The sequence below is a fragment of the Lactuca saligna genome, chromosome 4 (genome assembly GCF_052625555.1).
Source record: "Lactuca saligna cultivar CGN05327 chromosome 4, ASM5262555v1, whole genome shotgun sequence".
In the NCBI taxonomy this organism is placed as follows: domain Eukaryota; kingdom Viridiplantae; phylum Streptophyta; class Magnoliopsida; order Asterales; family Asteraceae; genus Lactuca; species Lactuca saligna.
The window spans coordinates 15,699,924-15,722,058 of record NC_136420.1 but is presented as its reverse complement, the minus strand read 5'-3'; the positions used below and the strand labels follow the sequence as shown (position 1 = coordinate 15,722,058).

General features: G+C 31.8%; 1 protein-coding gene and 1 long non-coding RNA gene across 3 annotated transcripts; one reads left to right on the top strand and one right to left on the bottom strand.

Annotated features, from left to right (window-relative positions):
* Window positions 1–788: 788 nt before the first annotated feature.
* Window positions 789–16,871, bottom strand: LOC145041295 (agamous-like MADS-box protein AGL27). Its single transcript, XM_078989304.1, has 7 exons — window positions 16,535–16,871; window positions 2,561–2,627; window positions 2,394–2,455; window positions 2,187–2,304; window positions 2,019–2,060; window positions 1,601–1,642; window positions 789–1,226 (listed from the first exon to the last, which is right to left on the bottom strand). Exons 1-7 carry the CDS (start codon window positions 16,726–16,728, stop codon window positions 1,113–1,115), a joined length of 639 nt encoding a protein of 212 aa, XP_078845430.1. The 5' UTR covers window positions 16,729–16,871; the 3' UTR covers window positions 789–1,112.
* Window positions 1,091–2,481, top strand: LOC145041296 (uncharacterized). Of its 2 annotated transcripts, XR_013680022.1 has the most exons (3): window positions 1,091–1,228; window positions 1,701–1,942; window positions 2,036–2,481. It is a non-coding gene; the product is annotated as an uncharacterized LOC145041296 (long non-coding RNA). The 2 variants fall into 2 exon arrangements; XR_013680021.1 differs by lacking the exon at window positions 2,036–2,481 and having other exon boundaries at window positions 1,701–2,034.
* Window positions 16,872–22,135: the final 5,264 nt, after the last annotated feature.

Here is a 22,135-nt window from a genome sequence, read left to right as displayed (position 1 = left end):
CTCATTCAATAATACTAAAAATTATTATTTTTATAATTTAAACTCCATCTGTTCTAAAATTACCGTCTGCAGATCAAAAACATACACATTAAGAAAACATTAATTATTATTAACTTTATTAAATGAACTGATAATTTTACATTTTTGTTGTATTTAATTCTATGATAATAACTAATAATGAAAGATATTTTAGTAAAAATGATATTTCTTTTGAGAAGTAAGCTACTATTTTAGAACATACCAAAAAGAAAACAAAAACAATTAATATGAGATAGAATGGGTATAATATATTTTTACATATAAGTTAAAAAACAAAATAAAATTAATCAAAAAAAAAAAAGCAATAATATCATTGAATTCCAATTCCATTTTTTACAATCAAACATAATTTAAAATTAATTTCAATTCCATTTCCTACATCTAAATAACACATAAAATTGAATTCAAATATCACCTAGATTTTCATAAATGTAATATGGGAAAATCTATCTTTCTAGATTTTCGCAGCCAATATGCCCAAAATGATGTCTTTTGTCAAAATAATAACTTTTTTGTAGATGACCAAATTTTCGTAGATGGTTATCTACGAAAACTATTGCTATTTAGGTAGTTTTTCATTTTTACGATTATTCATTGGGAATTTATTTAAAAAAATAGCTGTTATAATTATTTTTATTTTAATTTATTATGTATGTTGAAAATTAAAATAATCAACATATTCATGATGCTTTCGACCCATCTTATAATTTGGTAATTAAATATTATATCTATAAAATCAAAGAAAAATCTTTAAAAAAGAAAACAAAAAACATAACCAGAAAAAATACAATGGGTTTTCTCACAATCAAAATTCAAAACTCAAACTTTATAACCATAAATAAAAAAATAAAAAAAAAAACAAAAATAATGCTTGCTTCACCGTGAGTCGTGAAGCACTCGATTACGGTTTACGGAGATACATACGTATCTAGTTGTCACACACAAACACAATCCAACGTATTTCATCGGATTATTATTGCCATCGGTTTATGTTATAGTTCACATTATAAACATCTGAATCTGATCTGCAATTGCAGGGATGAAATTGAAACTGAAATTGATGAGTCCAGAGATTACGTAATAAAAAGAGGGAGAGTCAGATGCTGCGGCGAATCCATCTGGTTAATTGAAAGGTCGTTGTTCAGACCTCCACCCCCAGTCCCAAACACATTCTCCGCTGATGCAATCTGTAAGCCAAAGATCCACTTTAATTTTTGCAATTTCATTATACTTTAACTTTCAATTCAATTCGTATAACCATATCTACAACAATACAAATCGCAACACATGAATGCAGCAAAGCAAGAAGACATTAACTTTGTCCTTTTAAAAACTACAATACTTGAAAAAGAAGCTTGGAAATTATTTGATTATAAAGGCAAGGAAGATCTGATAAGTTATGCTAGTTTTTCTTTAGTTACAAGAATCTAAATGATCATACACTTTTTAGGCATCATGTTCATGGGAACCAAATAATTGACTAATTTCTCCCTTTCAATGGTAAAAAAATAAGGGTATTTCAAAATTTTAAACAAATGAAACTTGTTTCAATAAGGTTTACCTGTTGTACGATTTCTTCCTTTTCTTTGATTAAATCCTTCCCCTGCTCACAATCACAATGATAAAATATAGATTATTAGACTGATGTTGTGTTTATGCAGGTTCCTACTTGGTATGATTGATATTAAATATACACAAACAGAAGAAGAAGGGGAAAGGGTGTATCATGTATGTGTATGATCTTAACGACCTTGCATTTAACCAGATGAATTAGCCTCTACATATATACAAACAATAAAGACATTGGTTGGATTTCACTGCCAATCCACTGAATGTATTCACTGTTACAACTTTCACAATTGGGAAAATCGAGTGCTGTTATATTATGAGTAATGGCAATACAGTAAGTGCCCTATGGATCTAATACTTTTTTTGTAAAACTCTAAAAGATGATGATTTTTTTCTTTATCTTTATATACCTGTTGTTTGAGGATAGATGCGTACTCCATCATCAACTGTGTCTGCATCAATCATCAACCATAATCAGTGTCAATATATTATATCAATATCATAATAAGATACTACTAATCAGTGACTAAATGCAAAACATGTAAATGGAACAAGTAGCAGCAAATAAAAGGAATCACCTTTCTTGACCTTGTTTGCATAAGAGCAGCATCAAGTTCTTCTTCTAAACGTGTCATCTCAACCACAGAGAGCTCCTCCTCCTCCTTATTATTATTATTATTATTCTCTTCAACAAGGCTGTTCTAAGAGTTGGATATCATTAAAATCATTATCTTCTAACTTACCATTGTGTGTGTGTGTGTGTTTGTTGTATGTTTACATATTACCTGTCCACCATTTGTAGAAGCTCTTTATATGTACTGAATTTATTGCACTTCAATGGAAGTTCCTGTAATGCAAATTCTCATTAAGTCACTAACGCGTATTTATAGCAACTATTGTGAAAACAATGAATTAAGTTCATTAAGAATTTGTATGTATGAGGGAGGCTTACTGAATCTTGGTTATCTCCTTTTGTGCTTCTGTTTTCTGCTTCATACCTAGCAAAAATATGCTCCACACTGGAACACATATATATTATAAGTATATTTATAGTTATACATACAACATTTAAACAAGTCATTAACAAGCATGAAATGTAGAAAGAAAATGAATTCAAAAACCCTTGGAGTGGACAATTTTGCCCCTGTTGGTTCCTAGTGTTGTGGTCTACTTGTTTGTTGTGGTCGATTTTGCCCTTGATGATCACTTCATAAGCTCATTGCTATATTTTGTTTAGCTTTGGTAGCTTCGTTTTTATCCTTACTCTTTTTTGTTAGCTCCTTTGTATCTTCTTTTGTATTTCTTGTTCTCACTTTGTATTTGCTTTATTAATTTGATTAATTTTAGTTTACTTGTTGTTTTAAAACCATTTTAACCCGACCCAGAAATATTATTTGATAGTTTTATGCCTCTTAACATATTTGAAATCCGGGATACGCCGCTTGTTATGTGGAAAAAAAAGTTGTGCAACCTATCAACATTTTTTCTGGGTCTGTGCCTCTGAACACATATGCTAAGAAAAAGTAATGAAATCATCTTCAACTTTATATAAATTTATGAAATGCTTTAAAAATTAATATTTTAGATAGATTCATAAGTATTCAATATAAATAATAAAATAAAAAGTATCTTATATAAACAAGGATATGGATACGTACACATTAGAATCTACTACACGTTTGTTAGTTAAAGGTTTGTTAGTTAAAGATAAAAATGGTTAACTAGTAATGATCTTTTACTAAGAAACAATCTAGGTCAGATTAGTTAGCGATTTTTATTTTTTCATTGTATATATCTATAGGTTTGTTTTTCTTTGGTGATTTTCCCTTGTATAAAGACCAATGGTTGTGGACAATCTTTTTTTTTTTTTTATTTTTTATTTTCTTCTTCTTCTTCTGTCGACTCATCTTTGCGTTAATTTCCCCTCATCCCTTCATTGATGGGAAATAATCACCTATCACTATCTCACTTTTTTTCTAAATAAATATATAAAAATATAATTTAATAATTATATAAATTTAATAAAGAGAAAACTCCATTAATTAAAATTCAAATGAAACTAAAACACATTAAAATAGTAAGTCACGTATCATCGTAGGTCGTAGCGTTGCCTGAATTCTCGCCTGAATCATCATGTTTGAATCCTCATTTGTATCGTAAAACAAATCATTGTACGAATTGTTGTCGACGGATTTAAATGAATATTGTAAATTTGTTCCATCAAATCAACACAAATGTTTGATGTCCAACACGATCGTATACTTCCCTTCTGCCCACCATGTAGTCTGTTGTACAAATACACACTTCTTCGAATATTGGTAAATTTTCATCTTCATTTTAGTGACAAATCGTTTTCCTTCTTCTATCATATTATGCAATATAATGTATGCAAACATCAAGCTATGTATTCTTGAATGATCGTATGACTATGTCGAGACTTTGAGTATCTGCTAAATGCTAACGTCTCTAAGAACACTAAAGGGTCGTTCGACATGCTTCCTAGCTGATCCTTGAGTCACCTTAGACTTTAATCGTTTTTTGTCGCTTGGGCATGGGAATGATTTCACAAATGTAGCTAACTCCGATATATCCCACCGATACGGTAGTACCTACGCTTGTATGATGATTCGTTCATTTGAAACGATACATCATACAATTTTCCAAGGTTAATGTCGTTGAATATTGGTGATTAATCTAGAACATTGATGTTGTTGGCACCCAATGCACCAAAATTTTCATGCCATATCCCAAGATCATGCGACACAATTGCTCTTAAAATTCTCGTCAGTTGTTTCTTATCACCTTATATGAATGGATTGGGCCACGCATTAAGACACATTGTCTACCCCAATGCATACAATTAATACTACCAAACATTGAAGGGTACCCATGGTTGTTTTCATATGTCGTTACTGGTGGACGTCGTTAATTGTAGGCGTGTACAAAGATAGGTCACGTAGAGGATAATCAAAGATTTAGCAAACTTGTAAAGACATTCTCGTGTCATTCGCTTTGACATCCACGAGTACTCATCATATGAGTTTACTAGTTGATGAATTGTCGTTGTATATTTTTTTTATTGGAGAGAAACTTTAACCGCCTCTCGCATCCCATTTTAATTGAAAATATGGAAATTGATTCTTCACTTCATTAACTATACTTAGGAATAATTCTTTCCTTATCCTGAATCGGTCTACATTTTACAACGTAGACACCATCATCAGCAAAGTAGCCTTATACAAGATGATTGTGCCTAGGTATACAATTTCTTTGTAAATGAATTTTTTTGGTTTTCGAACACAAACTTTCAGCTTCGTTTTCTTGTAGATAAGCGAGTGTCATTTGCATAATGTTCCCAATAAACATCGATTCGCGCAAAGCTAACGTATACATTCTATAAAGAGGGTTGAAGATGAATATTTTTGTTTGTCAAAATGACGACATTCCAACAATTTAGAAGTTCACATTCCATTATCATAGACGTAAGGATAATATGGTTAAAATTTTAAATTATTATAGTAATTCTAAGGTATAAAAAGATTCATCTTCAACCCCACCCTCAACCCCGTCTCCTTCACTGCCATGCAATGGAACCTCTTCATCACACTTCACTGGCGATTTTAGAAACCCGCAACTCCAACCAAATGCAAGAATATTTTTTGAACATCATTTGCACAAATCCAAACCTAGATCTCCAAATCCGACACCAAAAATACTCAGAATATGAAGATAAAACTAATTCGATTTGGAAATTTGTTTCATAAATCGTTTGAACAAATCCCTAGAAATCGTTTTCAAGATCTTGAGTTCCATAAATCGTATGCAAATGATAAAACTCTAACATCCTCTCTTATCGGTCCAATAGTTGTTTGCGGATCTTAAAATCCTAGCTTCATCCTTGTGCAAAAATCATGGTGGGTGTTGTTCGTTGTTTTTCCAGAAATCATGGTGGTTGATCATCATCAGTGTTCTAAAGAAGATATGGGTGAAAGTAGCTAGTTTGGTGATGATTCAGATGACCTAAGAGAAGATAGAAACAGTGTAATGGTGGTCCAAATCGCCATAATTGAAGAGATTGAGGTGGGTTTTGGCGGAGATGACGGTGAATTCCGGCGGAGTTCTCGTGATTTCTAGTGCGACAAAACTAGGGCCACTGACAGGTGGTCGGAGTCAAGTGGAGAGAGAGCGATCTTGGAGTCTTAAGCGAGAGCAGTGGGTGAGGGTTTGACGATGAGCGAATGTGATAAGCGATTGGTGAGAATATTTCGTCTTTAGTAACTTTATGGTTGTCGGCTGTCGGCAGCTTCATGCTTGCAGATCGTCAAATTCAATGGTTATTGAGGAATATCAATTGCTAGATAGGAAAAATGGGGAAAAGGTTATAAAGGGGAAGGGATAAAAGGGTGTGCCCCATAAAATTTAATTAAAATATTTGTTATTAATAAATTAATAAAAAAAATTGAAAAGTTCAATATAATCATTTTATGTTGTTAGGGACTATGCATGAAACTTTGAAACGATATAAAGGATGATCCGAGTTAATTTTTGAAGACAATGACTAAACGTGCTTTTTGAGATTTACACAAGGATCGATTCGTGTAATTTACCAAAAAGAATGGGTATACACGTGTAAAAGTTTAGGAGTTTGAGGAAATGCTCTTATTTTTCGTGAGTTCTTCCAATAATATTATTTTACGCAGGTTAAACAATACCATATTATAAAAAAAAATTTTATCTATCACTATATACAGGGAAAATTTCATATATGCCCTTCTTAAACATCAAAATATCATATTTACCCAACATAATTTCTGAATATTATATTTACCCTTCATAAAATTTCTAAATATCATATTTACCATTCATAAAATTTCAAAATATTATACATGTCCTCTTTAAACATTAAAATATCATATATATCCTTTTTATACATCAAAATATCATATATGTTCTTAAATATCAAAATATCGTATATGCCCTTGTTAAACATTAAAATATCAATGGTAATGTCTAAAATATCCTTCATCTACAACATAACAATGAACAACAACAAAAAACTAAACAATTAAAATATACATTCGATAGAGAGGGTTAAAGATTAATCTTTTTGTTTGTGAAAATGGCGACATTCCAACAATTTAGAAGTTCACATTCCATTATCATAGACGTGAGGATAATATGGTCAAAATTTTTTAATTATTATAGTAATTTTAATGTATAAAAAATGAATATAAAATATTAAAAACATTATAAAAGAGGATTTAGGCAAATATGATATTTTAAAGGTTTATGAAGGGTAAATATGATATTAAGAAATTAAGGTGGGAAAATATGATTTTTTAAGGTTTAAAAGGGACATATATATATATATATATATATATATATATATATATATATATATATATATATATATATATATATATATATAACCATCCTTATCAAAATTAAAACAAAATCAGTACATAAATTATTTTTAAATCAATCAATCATAACGCTAAATTGAAATACTAAATCGAAAACCATGTTTAGTTTATTTAGACGCAAACCATAGGTAACTACTATTGAATGGTATTATTTTTGAAGATATATATTTTATAATATGGTTTAATACATATATATATATATATATATATATATATATATATATATATATATATATATATATATATATATATATATATATATATATATACACACCATAGGTAACTACTATTGAATGGTATTATTTTTGAAGATATATATTTTATAATATGGTTTTATATATATATCGTATCAGATGTATTTTTTCTATCACCATATGCATTTGAAACCTCAATGACCTTTCAATTTACAACTTAATATAATTAATTTATAAATTTAAATGTTATTAAATACAAAATATTATCTTATTTTTGGTAGACTTTAAAATGATTAATACAATATACTTCTTTGTTAATTTTAGTATTATGTAGTCTAAAATATAAATAAAACTTTAAAAAATATGTATTCAAATACTGTTTTTCAAAATATGTAAAAGGTTTAAATATTATAAATGTAGAACAAGTAAAATTAAATAAAAAAAATATTAAAACTTATTTTTATTGTAATTTAGTTTTTTTCCAAGTCAGTTGTTTTTAATTAATTAATAGAAAAACTTACGTTACATTAACTTAGAAACAATGATTCATATATAAAATTAATCATCTTGATCGAAATTAAAACAAAATCCATACATAAATAATTTCTAAATTAATCAATCATAAATCAAATTGTAATATTAAATTGAAAACCATGTTTAGTTTATTTAGACACAAACCGTAAGTAGATGCTATATAATGATACTCTTTTGATAGATGTATATTTTATAATCTGATTCGAGAGAGAGAGAGAGAGAGAGAGAGAGAGAGAGAGAGAGTGAGTATATATATATATATATATATATATATATATATATATATATATATATATATATATATATATATATATATATATATATATATATATATATAAACAAGCACGCATAAACGCCCGCCCACCCACCCACCCCTCCTTTCTTCCACACACATAAACACCCAGTAGTTATGTGTCAACCTTCCAACAAAAATACTTGTATGCATCAAAAACCCCATGTTCAATGGGTTAAATGCATTAAAAAAGGACAAATTTTAGCGTATGGTGCTAATATAGTTGGTGGCGAACTCGCTCTGGGGAAAAACGTATTAGTAGCTTATATGCCATAAGAAGGTTACACTTTTGAAGATGCAGTACTCATTAGTGAGCGCTTAGTATATGAAGATATTTATACTTCTTTCCACATACGTAAATATGAAATTCAGATTAACCAAGGCTCCGAAAGGGTCATTAATGAAATACCGCATTAAGAAGTCCATTTACTCCGAAATTTAGGCAAAAATGGAATTGTAATGTTGGGATCTTGGGTGGAAACTGGTGATATTTTAGTAGGTACACACCCACCCACCTACCTACACACCCAAACCCCGTACATACCCACCCCAACCCCATACACACACAACAACCAAAAAACTATTTAATTAAGTCTTCTTAATTTTTTTGAACGACAACTTAACTGGTTAGATGTTAGTGTTAATACTTTAATTCTTGTTAGCACCAATGATCCAACAATGACATCCCCATCCTCACAAACTAAGAGGCTATGTTATGCCTCTATCAATTGGGTTATTCCTAATTGGAAATTAAGTCTTCTTAATTAAATAATTTTTATTCTACATACGAATACTTAGTATGGACATCGATGTTTTTGTCTCAAAGTTTCATTGATAGGAAAATGGTATTATATTGTAGTTATAAAAATGCTTGTAGATAGAAAAGATAGAATAACAATTGTCATGCTAACGAAATAAGTATTAGTAAAAATGGTATTTCTATATGAGGGATTGTATAAAAGTAGTGGATGGAATGGTCATACATATATTATTTCATTAGTAGGTATTAAGAGCCCACGATTAGTTTTATGTTGCATGCAAACATAGAAATGTATGATTTGCTCAAAACTCATTGGAAGCATCAAAGCCTAGGATTAGTTTGATGTTAAATATGATGCAATTGTGAATTGTTCAAAGGAGAATGTAACATAATCGACATTCTGTTCAATGAACTTGTCGAGTTGTTCTTGGCACTCGTTGAGTTGCAGAAACTTGTCGAGTTTGGTCCTCAAACTCGTCGAGTTGTTGTGTCTGATCTGATTTCAAATTTACTTGCCTAACTTGATTTTCATGGTTATATTTGGCAATTATCTTTTCTTTATTCTGTCATAACGTAATTATTGGAAATATTAGATAATTAAATATAACCTAAATGTTAGGTGATACTTATAAATTAGATAATGTTGATTTTATTTGATTATAATTATCCTTATGGACATGGTTAATAATTTAATTAATTGCTTAATTAAAGAATAATTAATATATCCATAATCGGTTACTAGATAATTATTAATTGGACTTAATAATTAATATTTTGGGTTGTTTGAAGTTTGAAATTAAAATGTTTAATTTTGGAAATTTAAAATGATAAACCCTAAAATATATCCTTATGGATTTTATTAATGGTAATTAATAAATCCATATGTGGTTTAAATTTAATTAAATTAAATGTTTAATTTATTAAAAGATTAAACTCTTAGTATTTTAATATGTTTAAAATACACATCATACTTTGTGTAAGACTAAAAGTTTAATTTTTACTATATGTATAACACGAGCCAGTCGAGTCGCTAGTACGCCTCATTCACGAAACCATACTATAAGGGGAGTTTAAGGAAGCAGCCTATAAAATGACCGACATTGGGTATCCATTCTTACCTACTGCTCTCTTGTATGGTGGAGGGTCGTTAGCCGAACGAGTTCGATAGGACACTTAATCTTCATTAAAAGTATAATGATAAAGTAACTAAACCATTTTCTAAAATCTCATTTTTAGTTACTTTAGGAAAAATGTAAATTTGATGTTAACCATGAAGTTGTACATTGCACCTTATTGGTCATTAGTGGAGCATGTGTGGTTAACCGAAAAACTAATATGAACTAATATTGTTGGGAATGGGTATCTTGTAAATTATCATTGACTAATGGAGTGTGTGTGGTTAACCGAGACATTGATTGGGTGATAAAGGACATCAAGATTACCAAGCTAATTTGCATGGTTATTCACATCTCGTTTGTGATCCCCAACATCCCAGTCACAAAAATGAAAGCATAATCGAGATTAAACATGCCATTGAAAAGTTCAATGAATCTCACAGATCTAGGAGTTCCATTGGATTGAAACTGGTAAAGGTTTACCTACCTAAAATAGATTTGAATTTGATTACGACACCCATCTTCAGAATTTGAATCGAAAATATGGATCCTAACATTAAATTAATTTTTTTGGGTTAATAATTAAGGATTAAAATCAACTAACTTGAGTTCTTTATTCTCCCTTTATAGATGTCGAGTTCAGACAACAATAATCTTCCTCATCCTTTTGGAAAAGGTTTTCCTTCTTAATCTGAAGATGATCTTCCACAAGTTGATCAAGATGAAAGAATGTTCCCTTCTTCAAATGGTGGAACTAGAAATCATGCTTCTCCAACTCTTCCTCCACCCCCCTCCAGTGATTCTCCCTGACCCACATTTTCTTCAACTTGAAAAGTTCAAGGTTACTCAAGTTCTGTTGGCATGCAAACACCTAGATGGAAATCCTGTGTGTGGACATGTGCTGAAAATGAAGTCGCACATTGACAGACTGGGAATGTTGGGTGTCGTTTTCCCAAAGGAGCTGGTTGTTTGACTTGGTTCTTTACTCGCTTCCTGAGTCATATAGTCAATTCATTAAGTACTACTAAATGATTGACAACGACGTGACCCTAATTGATCTAAAATATTTGCTAATTGTTGCTGAAGCATAAATGCTCAAGTGTATTGATCAAGCAAATGTGTTTGAAGGATCTTTCTCCCAAGTTTCCATGGACGTTGGCAATGGCTACATTGATAGTCCACAAAAGATTTCTCCTCCTAATGGAAATGGATCGGTCAAGGTCAAACCATTTGACCATATGGTAAAGAGAAAGATCAATTCTAAGATAGTTCCATGTGTCATTCCTGAAGAGTTCATATGTTTCTATTGCCAATTGAAGGGATATTGGATGCGAAACTACCCTGTCTACTTGAAAGATCTTCGAGATAGTAAAATCAAGTTCTATAACTCTACTTCAGGTACATCCACTATCTAACTCCTTTAAGTTCCTATTCATAGATTCTTAATAAATGATGTGATAGTCACATTTTGATGTTTTGCAGAATCTAAGAGAAAGAAGGAAGCTTAAGAACAATAAGTTGAATCTGATCGTGAGAGATGGATTTCGGTCGCATGGTTCGAGGATCAGATTTTTGAACTACTGCTTAGGAAATGTCTAGAAACATAGTTTTTATATTTGCATTGTAAGGACAAATTCTTCCACATTTTATCAATAAAGTGAATTTTTGTTACTTTATATTTCCTTACAATAACATTTATGAAAATTGGTGATGATATTTTTATTATTAGCAATGTTACATATGGATTTGATCCTTTGTTATATCATATGTGGTAATGTCACTATTAACAAAATGAAAGGAATTCTCATCACTCAAGTTTCAATTTGATAGAAACTTAGAGTCATACAATTCGAATTGTGTGATGTATGGGAATCTTGATCTTTGGAAAATTAGGACTAATTCTTTGTTTACATGTTTATGTGAGACAAGTGAAAGACTAAAGGATGTAGTACACATTGATGTGGACTGGTCAGATCCACCACAAAGGACGGTAAGTTTATTTGTCATGATTTACTGATGGTTTAGTAAATATGATTATACTTATAAGATTAAGTGTAATTCTGATTCTTTAAAAGGTTTCAAAGAATGGCATAATGAATATGAAAAATCTATTAGGCAGAAAGATAAAGGTTTCTCCAATCTGAATGAAAGGAGAGTACTTTAGTATCATATTTTATGATCATCTTAATGATTATGAAACTATGTCACAATTGATCATCTAAGGATATCTTAGTGAAATTGTCTCAACTAAGAAGAGGAATCAAATATTGCTAAAATACCTTGAGAAGTCTAGATGAAGACTTATCAAAGCATCACGTATCATAAATTTGAACTTTAATGAGAAGTCAAGAGCATTGATTTCCAAAAATCCGGTTGATTTTTAGGTACATATCAAAGCTAGTGAGAGCATAATTGTTATGCAGATAGAAGCATAATTGTTATGCTAGTGGGAGCATAGTTGTTATGCAAAGTGTTGCAAATTGGCAATACTGGTTGTAGGAAACAAAGTTTTCAAATTTGCAAGTTGCAAAGTTTGGAATTATTTTACTATGATAAGCTTAGGGGAGAGGGCACTCATACATCATTTCAAATCTAAAGGATTAGATTAAAGGATTTTTAATGGAACTTAGTCTTGTTCTTATATGAATATCGCGTTGTAGTGATTCAACATAGGAAATTCAGTATATGAAAATATAATAGCAAGAGACTTATCGAGTATCATGTCTTTATGTGAGACATTATGTGTCGAATCCCATATGTCTTGGATATTGGATTGCTTACATATGCTATAATATTCACTTGATGCCAAAGGCATTGAGAAGGAAAAATGACTAGAACAAGATGTGACTAAAATTGTTAAACAACTGTCAAGAACAGTCTAAAGTTTACCTGAAGATTGGTTGCTTGAGAACAGTTAGAAGTATAAATTTGGAAGGACCATATTCACATGTTTTTAGTGGAGATAATTCGTGATCAGAATTGATAGTCGTATAGGAATATGGAAATGTTTCCATAATGGGAGTTGGTGATTAGAATCTACATGTAAGTTAGAAACCTTAATGTAAGGAAGGTGTTCAAGAATTGTATCTTGAATTTGATACTTCATTACAATGAAATTTTTTTAAGTAACAAAGTTTCAATGGAGCATTTTGTGACATTATCGGCAAAGTCTTTGACTTTCAAGCCACGTCATCACAAAAGAATATTTCATGAAAGGTTAGACTCTAACACATTTAATTATAAAAGAATTTGGAATTCTTACACTTATAATAAGGATTTCACATTGTGAAATGAGCACCATTGGAATTGTCCAATTGATTTGTTCACAAATGAATGACCATAGAGAAACATAGTATGGATGTTTAGAACATGGAATGACTAATGTTTAATGCAAGTGTTTAGTTGATTCATCGAAACATTATACAATTAATAAAGTCTAATTAATATGGTGATTAAATAATAAGCGTTTTATTAATATTCAATAGTTTTGAAATAATAGTTAATTAGGTTATTATTGTGTTTCACTTCGCATAGTTCGACATGGAATGATTAATGCTTTATTAATATTCAATAGTTTTGAAACAATAGTTCGACATCGGCTTTTGGTAGCTACAATTTGCTAGTTAATTTTTGAAGTTATACTTACATTTATAGTTATTATACTTATCTAAGTGGAAGATTGTTGGATTAGGTGTCTAAGCACATACCTATAATTGGTATAAATTTAAATTGATAGTAGCAATGTCATTTTGGGTTGCCTTCAAACCTAACAATTGAATAGGATAACATTTAGAGAGAGAGAGAAGAATGATTTATTAATTTATCACTTTGTTAATAAATTAATTAGAAATCTAAATAAATGATTTATTAATGTATTATGGATATAATATATTAATTAGAAACAATATTGTTTAATTAATATTAAATTATAAATTAATTTAGAATTAATTTTGAGATTAAATGAATTCATTAAAACTGCAGGGACTAAATGTGACAATGTTCAATAGTTGAGAATTGGGCATTCTAGAACCTTCCTAATGGAAAAAGGGGGGGGGGGGGGAAGGGGGGGGGGATTGGAGATTTCTAGGGTGTTCCTAAGGTTTTCTTTGGCTCTAAAGGTGTCTTTGATGCCTTACGGAGGAAGTTAAGAGATTATGGTTATCTTGCATACACATGTCTTATCCAATACCTTCCTAACACCTATATAAACCCTCCACCATGAGGAATTTCAACTATGCTCTTCTAAGAAGCCTCTTGGACGAAATTCTTCTTCCCTTATCGCTCTTTATAGTAATCAATGGTTGCTTGAGTTTGTTTGTGAACCATTAGAGGCTTGACACTTGTGGCGCTTGCTACTGGAGGCCTTTCAAGCAAGGTTTTTAGATTGTTATTACGATATAACAATCAAGGTCTGTATTTTAATATTTATTATGTGAATTTCTATTATAATACTTAGAACCTAGAGTTTCTTCTTTTGTGTTCAAGTTTGCATGTTCAATTAGAGAAAACTTAGATCCAATCAGTTTAGGGTTGCATGCACACATATGAATGTATGTTTTGCTCAAAACCCATCATGTATATCAAGTACATCTTGTGTGAATCAAAAAGAAACTGATGCTCATACAATTCTAAAAAGAATAAAAGACATTCTTAAAAGAATAAGATACACAAATTACATGTGTAGAACTGATAGTCCTGATCATTCTCATCATTGAAAGATCATTCTTATCATTGAAAGAATATGAGACATTCTTGAAAGAACGAGTCATATTACAAGTGCACAATCGATATTTAAAGAATAACAGATGTTCTTGATCATTCTCATCATTCTTCCCTTCGGGACTGATGCATATGTGTCTTTTACAACAACAATAAAAAAATTGTAGCCTTCCCCTCTCTTTTAGTTGAATATCGGGTAAGCCTCTAGTAAGATCGAGGCCTAACCCTTCTTTCCAATAATTGATTAGTATGCTTGGAAAAGAGAAAAACGATGAATAGGGGGTGTGGGTTTTTAGTTTGATATGTCGGTAGAAATCGAAAATGAAGAAGCTCCTTCATTATAATCAACATGAAACTCAATTTTAAGCTTCTTATTTCTGCAAAATTTCTTCTTGCTCGTTATGAGTGTGCTCAACGATTGTTATTTGATCCTTCATTACAATTACCCACCGATCATTAATGTTATTGATCTGACATTTAATTCCACATACGAGTCTAGTAATATGAGCCTAATGATACGATGAAGAGGAATTCAATTGAATATGATCTTCATATGACTAATGAACATGACCTCTGCAAAATTCCTTAATTAACTATTTATATTTTAGGTTGTTAGAATAATATTATGCAATCTCCCATGCTTATATTGGTCTGAGAAATAGACGACCATAAAGTTGTGGGGTATATACATGGCATGGAGACTTCGTTGCTGAGACGGAGGAGGGAAACAACTGTACACACCATTTTGGATGTCTTGTGGTGATAACCTAGAGCAACGATCGTGGTCTTATGTGGTATATACCACGAGAGACCACAACCAATGGACTCTCTTTTTCTTTGTTTATCTGTCTTCTTCACTCTTCTCTGTCTTCTCTTCTTCTTTCTTTTCCGTTCCTCTCTTCTTGTTGCAGGTTGCGTCCCCCATACCCTATGGCCTAATACTAATATGATAACTAAGACCTGATACAAGTTGAATTTAAATAATGACAAAGATAGACCTGATACAAAAAAAACACAGTTTTCTATGCTTATGTTATGGTTCAAAGATAGAGATGCTACAATGCCAATTTGATATGAAATGATTTTTTTTAATTAAAATGATGTTAAATCAGAACACAATGTTGGCCATTTTTTGGGATCTCTCCCCAAAACCCTAGAAAACTAATAGTGGTCTTGAATTATTATTATTTACCTTTTTTAGTCATCTCCCTGCGAATTTAATTATTTCCTATATATAGAGAGAGAATAATCCCTTATTATCAAAACCTGAATATTATATTGAAGAGTGGCCCACACAAGTCTAAATGATGGTCCACATAAAATCTGAAGGCAATTACACTTGCTACAAATGTTTGAAGATTTTGCTGAGATTGGTTTGCTGAAAACCTAAAGTAAGAACAGTCTTTACAAAAAAACAAAAATTCTATTCACATTCAAAAACAAAATAAAGTCTGAGGGAAAACTTTAAGAACCATAAATAGCAAGCATACAAATTATAAACGTTGTTAGTTACTATCTTCAAGACCGAAATGGAAACAAGTAGGAAGCAAGCACAGCTTAAAAAGAAGAAGACATTAGACACGACAAAAACCGAATCAACATGTAAACGTTCACCAGCTAACATTACTTTCAGGCACCACAAACGACTTGGGATCAAAAAGTTGAAACCTAAAAATGGAACCCCTCGACCATATTGTGGTTGCGTGTTATTGTTATGCATGTTAGACATAAAATCATTTGTTTATGCCCTAAAAATCTCGTACACTGTGCAGATTAAAGATAACGTACGGGAGATGCTCAGAAAAACGAGTGCACATATATACGAATAGATATTCAGATCGAAGTAACAAACATACAACTATACAACTATACAAGACGATGAAAGGCACCTGTTAGCAGTACAACCGCTGCTGAATTCATACAGCTTGCCGCGGGCGGAGAATACGACGACGGCGACATCGACATCGCAGAGCACGGAAAGCTGCCGTGCTTTCTCAATTAAACCCGTTCTCCGTTTCGAAAACGTCACTAGCCTGCTACTCTTATCTTCGATCCGCTTTATTTGGAGCTTCCTCCGCCCCATTGTTTCTCTCCCGGCCGGTGAAGTTTCTAGACCTAATTAAGTTTTCGACTTCCGATGACTTCACTCCTTATCTCTATTTATCGTATATGTACCTCATACGTGTTAACTGTTAACTGATTGCGTGTGTTTATAACGGAGGAAGCATGACCTGTAAATTGTGATGATGAGTGATGACTGGTACCCCTTCTGATTTAAATAAATATTTTCGTAATTCTATTTTGTCGTTTAATGCCGGTAAGGAAATAACATTAATTGTTTGATCACTCGACATTATGTTCTTGTTTGTTTAGTTTTTCAATAGCGTTAATCTATAATCAGTTCACAAAAATCACAAAATAAAGTAAAAAAAACAACATACTATTATCATTTTATCCTATATGTTTTAGATATCGACTAAGTTAACCATTATACAATGTAAAGAAATTATCTATAAATTTACCTTTTGCATGATGACTAACTAGTAACTACTTGGGAACATGGCATTTTGGATATGAGTTCGGCCTGGCCCCTTCCAAAATAGGTTCCAGAGTGAATGGCCCCCATTTGGAATGTACGCTGAAATACTTCATATTTTGAAGATATTTAACGAAGTAAAATGACATATCATCCCGAGGATATCAAGGTTTTTCAGGTTAGTTCTTTCTTTCTTTACTTTTGTATTTGATTTTATTGAATATTAACCAAAATAACATAGTCTAGATTGCAAAAATGACATATCATCCCGAGGATATCAAGGTTTTTCAGGTTAGTTCTTTCTTTCTTTACTTTTGTATTTGATTTTATTGAATATTAACCAAAATAACATAGTCTAGATTGCAAATAACATATTTGAAATTCCAAGAACGTGTCCAAAATGGAATGTTAATTCGGATTTAGAGCTATAGAAAACTACTTATTTATCATATGTTCGCGTTCACAACTTTTATCCGTCATTATGAATACTCTGAAATGAACATTGTACTCTGAAATGCGAAGAACAAATCTGAAATTTAAAGACAAATTTGAAATATGAAGAACATCCCATTCCAATCCTATGTAGCAAAACAAACATGATTTTTTTTCATTCATTTGTAATGCTCCATTCCATTCTCCCTTAGATTACTACTTTCGAGACAATATTACATTACCAAATAAAACCCTGAAACCCAAGTCAAATTAACAACTTATATTGTTGGTTTTGTAATTTTGATTATATGTTAATTAGCTGAAGAAGAAAAGAAAGCAAGCTTGGAAAGAGATATTTGTTTGATTAAGGAGAGAATGAGTGTGATGGACTCGAAGCACATAAGAATGAGTGTGATGGACTCGAAGCACATAAGAATGACACTCCAAAAAGGTGATGAAAGAGCTTTCCTTCTCATAGAGATAACTCAAAATCTTTGAAAGCTCTGGACATGAAAAAACACAGAGTAAAATTAAATAAATAATCTCAAATGTTGACCATTTTGTTATAGTTTTTGATAATAAAAAAAAATAACAAATAAGCAAGGTTGGTGTTTTTGCATACATGGATCTCAATAAGGGCATGAGGTAGATAATCTAAAAGTTACATTGGCATTTACATACTTCCTCAAGCACTCATAATAAAATCCATACCTGAAAGTAATTCCTTGTATTGTTCAAACCTAGAAGACCATACGTATTGTTGAAGCACACCTGTATGCTTTCTGTACACCCCATATTGAAGAAGAACATTTGTGCAATACAATTTACAAATTGCAGTAACACTAACCATACCCATAGCATGTTAATTGGAAGGATTTTGCACCTCAAACTGAAAATTACTACCTATAAGGCTTGTGGCATATTCGCTTTTGGCAATTCCATTTATTATTCAAACATCGAAGACCATTGTAGTGTTTGGTATATTAATGTTTAAGCTTAATCCCCTATATTGGTGATATTGCTAACAATTTAACACATGTTATCTAGGATAAACCTAACAATGTGGTTCCTGATTCTGCATACAAGGTTGTTTTATTATTGGGATCCTGATGAATTTTACCGTTGGTACTGTGTTTCTATTATTTATCTTGGTTGATTTGGATTTAAATTGATATGTCTTAAATCTTGACATGTTATGTCAATTGTATAAGTATGAGGCCAAGAAAGTATCTAACTTGACAACATAATAAGGTAACAATATTAACTTTCTACTTGCATGTAACATCCCGATTTCTAAGAATGAGATTTTAGGGATTTCATGCAATTAAAGAAGTCAACTCGATGAGTTGGAGGCCCCTACTCGTCGTGTAGAGTTTTAGTCAGTCCGCATGATTTATGAGGTTTACTCGATGAGTCGGAGGACCCGGAATCGATGAGTAGGAGCTGGAAGATGAAATCCTAATTTTAGGGTTTGCACCCTATTTAAAGGACCTTAAGTCCTTACCTCCAGTCCCTTACCACCTCTTGACGGCCAGAAGAAACCCTAATCAGTCTAGATCTTGTTCTTGAGTGTTTGTGAGATTTAAATAGTGATTTTTGTGCATTTTGTGAAGAAGGTTTGGATTTAAGGAGTGTGGAGCAAGAAGAGCTTGCGAATTTGACTCTATCTCATCTTGGCATCATTTTGAAGGTAACAAGTGTTGGATAAGGTGTCTAAGTCCATAACTATTTCAGGTAAATACTTGACTCGACCCGGCATGGTCCATTTGGGTTGCATGGCACCATGCAATTGGATAAACTAAATGAGAGAAATAACACATATGGTTTATTAATATATTATAAGTTCTAATATATTAATAATATTATTTAATTAATTTGATCAATAATTAATTTAGAATTAATTAAGTGATCAAAAGACAACTAATTAAATGTATGGATTGATTATGTAAATCATCCATAACTTATATAATGGGCTAAGAGGCTCCATGGATAATCAAGATGGGTTATACCCATTGGATGGTCTATGGAGGCTCCATGGGAGTTACAAACCCATGGGTCATGGAAATGAAGAGTCATGACACATTAGGGTGTAACCCTAGATGTGTCAACACTATATAAAGCTCATGTGTTCTCCCTAAAATCGGTTAGACAAGAAACAAGAGGGCTAGAACCGATTTTGAGTGTTATACATTCTCTCCAAGTTTACTCCATAACATTTGGTGCTGTGTGAAGCATTTGAGGCATCACACTTGGGGTGCTAGGCTCACAAGGTTTCAAGGAACACCCACAACAACAAGGTATGTAATTCTATCTATCATTTAAGTTAAAATTGTTCACCATGTATGCTAGATAGGATCATAGCCTTGGAAATCAACTTTTCATGATAATTAGACAAACATAGATTCAAGGTTATTAGGGTTGCATGTACACTTAGGAAGTGTTAGAATGCTCAAAATCCATCAGTGGTATCAGAGCCTAGGCTTGCTTGTTTGATTTTTGTGCAAACTGCTTGAAAAAATCGAGTTTTCTGCTTTCTGCTCGTATGAACTCCCCGAGTCCATGGTGGGACTCGATGAGTCCATGACCAAATGCAAGCTACTCGCCGAGTCAGTTCATGCACTCGACGAGTAGAAGCTGCAGTTTCAGAATTTCGATTTTAGTTGCTGGAAATGGACTAGAAACATTACCCTAAATTGTTTTGGTTTGTGTAAACATGTTTTAGATGGTGTAATGTTTATGCTAATCCATTTAAAACAACAAGTTATCAAAATTACAAGTTTTTAAGTGTAATTTTTGATTCATGAAAGTATTCATATTCATGTTCTTGATCTTATGATGTTTAGATGATCATAGAAATTATTTGTAACCTATGTGGTAGATTAATTCATGATCTTTATGTGTTTTAATGGAGTCAATAACTTGTCCTCAAGTTATGGAAAACCAAAAGTCACTTTGCTTTAAAACCATTAAAAGAACTCATGGGTTATAAAATGAAGGGTCTTCATTTTTAAATACCCTAATAAACTCATAAGTTACAAGAAATGAAAAGTTTTGAAAGTTTACAAAACTTTCCCTCAAGTTTTGGAACAAGTAAACTTTAGTTCCAACCCTTAGAATTAAAAAAAAAATTAAATTTAACCCTTATACTTATAGTATTATGATTTATATATATATATATATATATATATATATATATATATATATATATATATATATATATATATATATATATATATTTATGTATAAGAACAAAGTCGTCTTACCGCTAGTACGTCTCATTCACGAAGTTGGTCTATAAGGTGGGTATAAGGTTGTTGCCTATAAAATGGCAACTTAATGGGTGTCTACTCTCACCCACCACTTGCTTGACTGGTGGAGGGTCGTTAGCCGAACGGGTAAGGCAAGGACTTATAAATTATCATTAAAAGTATAATGATTATTATAAAGTAACTAAATGTTTTATAAATTCCCAATCTTAGTTACTTTAGGAAAAATGTGAATAAGGTGCTAATCCATGAAATTACACTTTGCACCTTGTTTAAGTCGTTGGTGGAGCGTGTGTGGTTTACCGGCACACTAACTTGGACTTAACAAGGAAGGCAAAGGGTGACTTAAGGTTTTTCATGAGGTCGGAAGGAGCGCGTGTGGTTTACCGGAACAACGATTAAGTGAAAAACATTAAGGGTACCAAGTAATTTGCATGGTTACTTCACACCTTATTTTGTGATCCTCGGTATCCCAGTCACAAAACATGAAGGGCATACTCGAGATTGAAACATGTCATTGAAAAGTTCAATGAATCTCAAAGAATCTAGGAATTTCTAAAAGCCAAATAAAACCCATTAATTTATAATTCGTTTTCATGGTGGAAATTGGTGAATCGTCATTCACCTGCCTTTCAAATATGTTATAACCTGGATTACGACATCCCTCTTCTAGGTTATAATATATTGTGATGGGATCCTAGCCTTAATACTATATTTGGGTGTTTTATTAAGGACTATCCCTATATCTAAACTAAACTTACTTTATTCCTTTCAGATGTCTTCTAACAATGTTACTCCTGGCTCAAACCCTACCGACTCCTTCTCTCTCATGAACCTTGGTGGGAGAGTCATCTTTGATGGATCCAACTTTACTGACTGGATCAGAAACATCAGGATGGTCACTCGTTACGAGAACAAGGAATATGTTCTTGATAAGGAGCTCAAGGTGCCTGAGCCAACCGCTACTCCTGAGGAGTTTGCTGAATATGAGGCACATGAAAGAGATGCTACCAAAGTGGAATGCATCATGATGGTCACCATGACAGCCGAGCTCCAAAAGTCCTATTAGGACTACTATCCTTTTGAGATGCACCAAGATTTGATGGACCGTTACCATCAGAGTTCTCATCAAGAGCGATATGAAATCATCTCCTTTATGATCATAACCCGTATGAAAGATGGTGAACCCATCACAAACCACATGCAGAAAATGCAAAGGTATGTGGATAGATTGATGAAGTTGAATGTGAACTTCC

Coding starts and splice junctions, on each gene's coding strand:
- LOC145041295 (XM_078989304.1), bottom strand. CDS start 16,728: ATGGGGCGGAGGAAGCTCCAAATAAAGCGGATCGAAGATAAGAGTAGC. Junction 2,628..16,534: donor AGCGGTTGTACTGCTAACAG/GTGCCTTTCATC, acceptor TATGTGTTCCAG/TGTGGAGCATATTTTTGCTA. Junction 1,643..2,018: donor CATCTATCCTCAAACAACAG/GTATATAAAGAT, acceptor GATTGTGAGCAG/GGGAAGGATTTAATCAAAGA.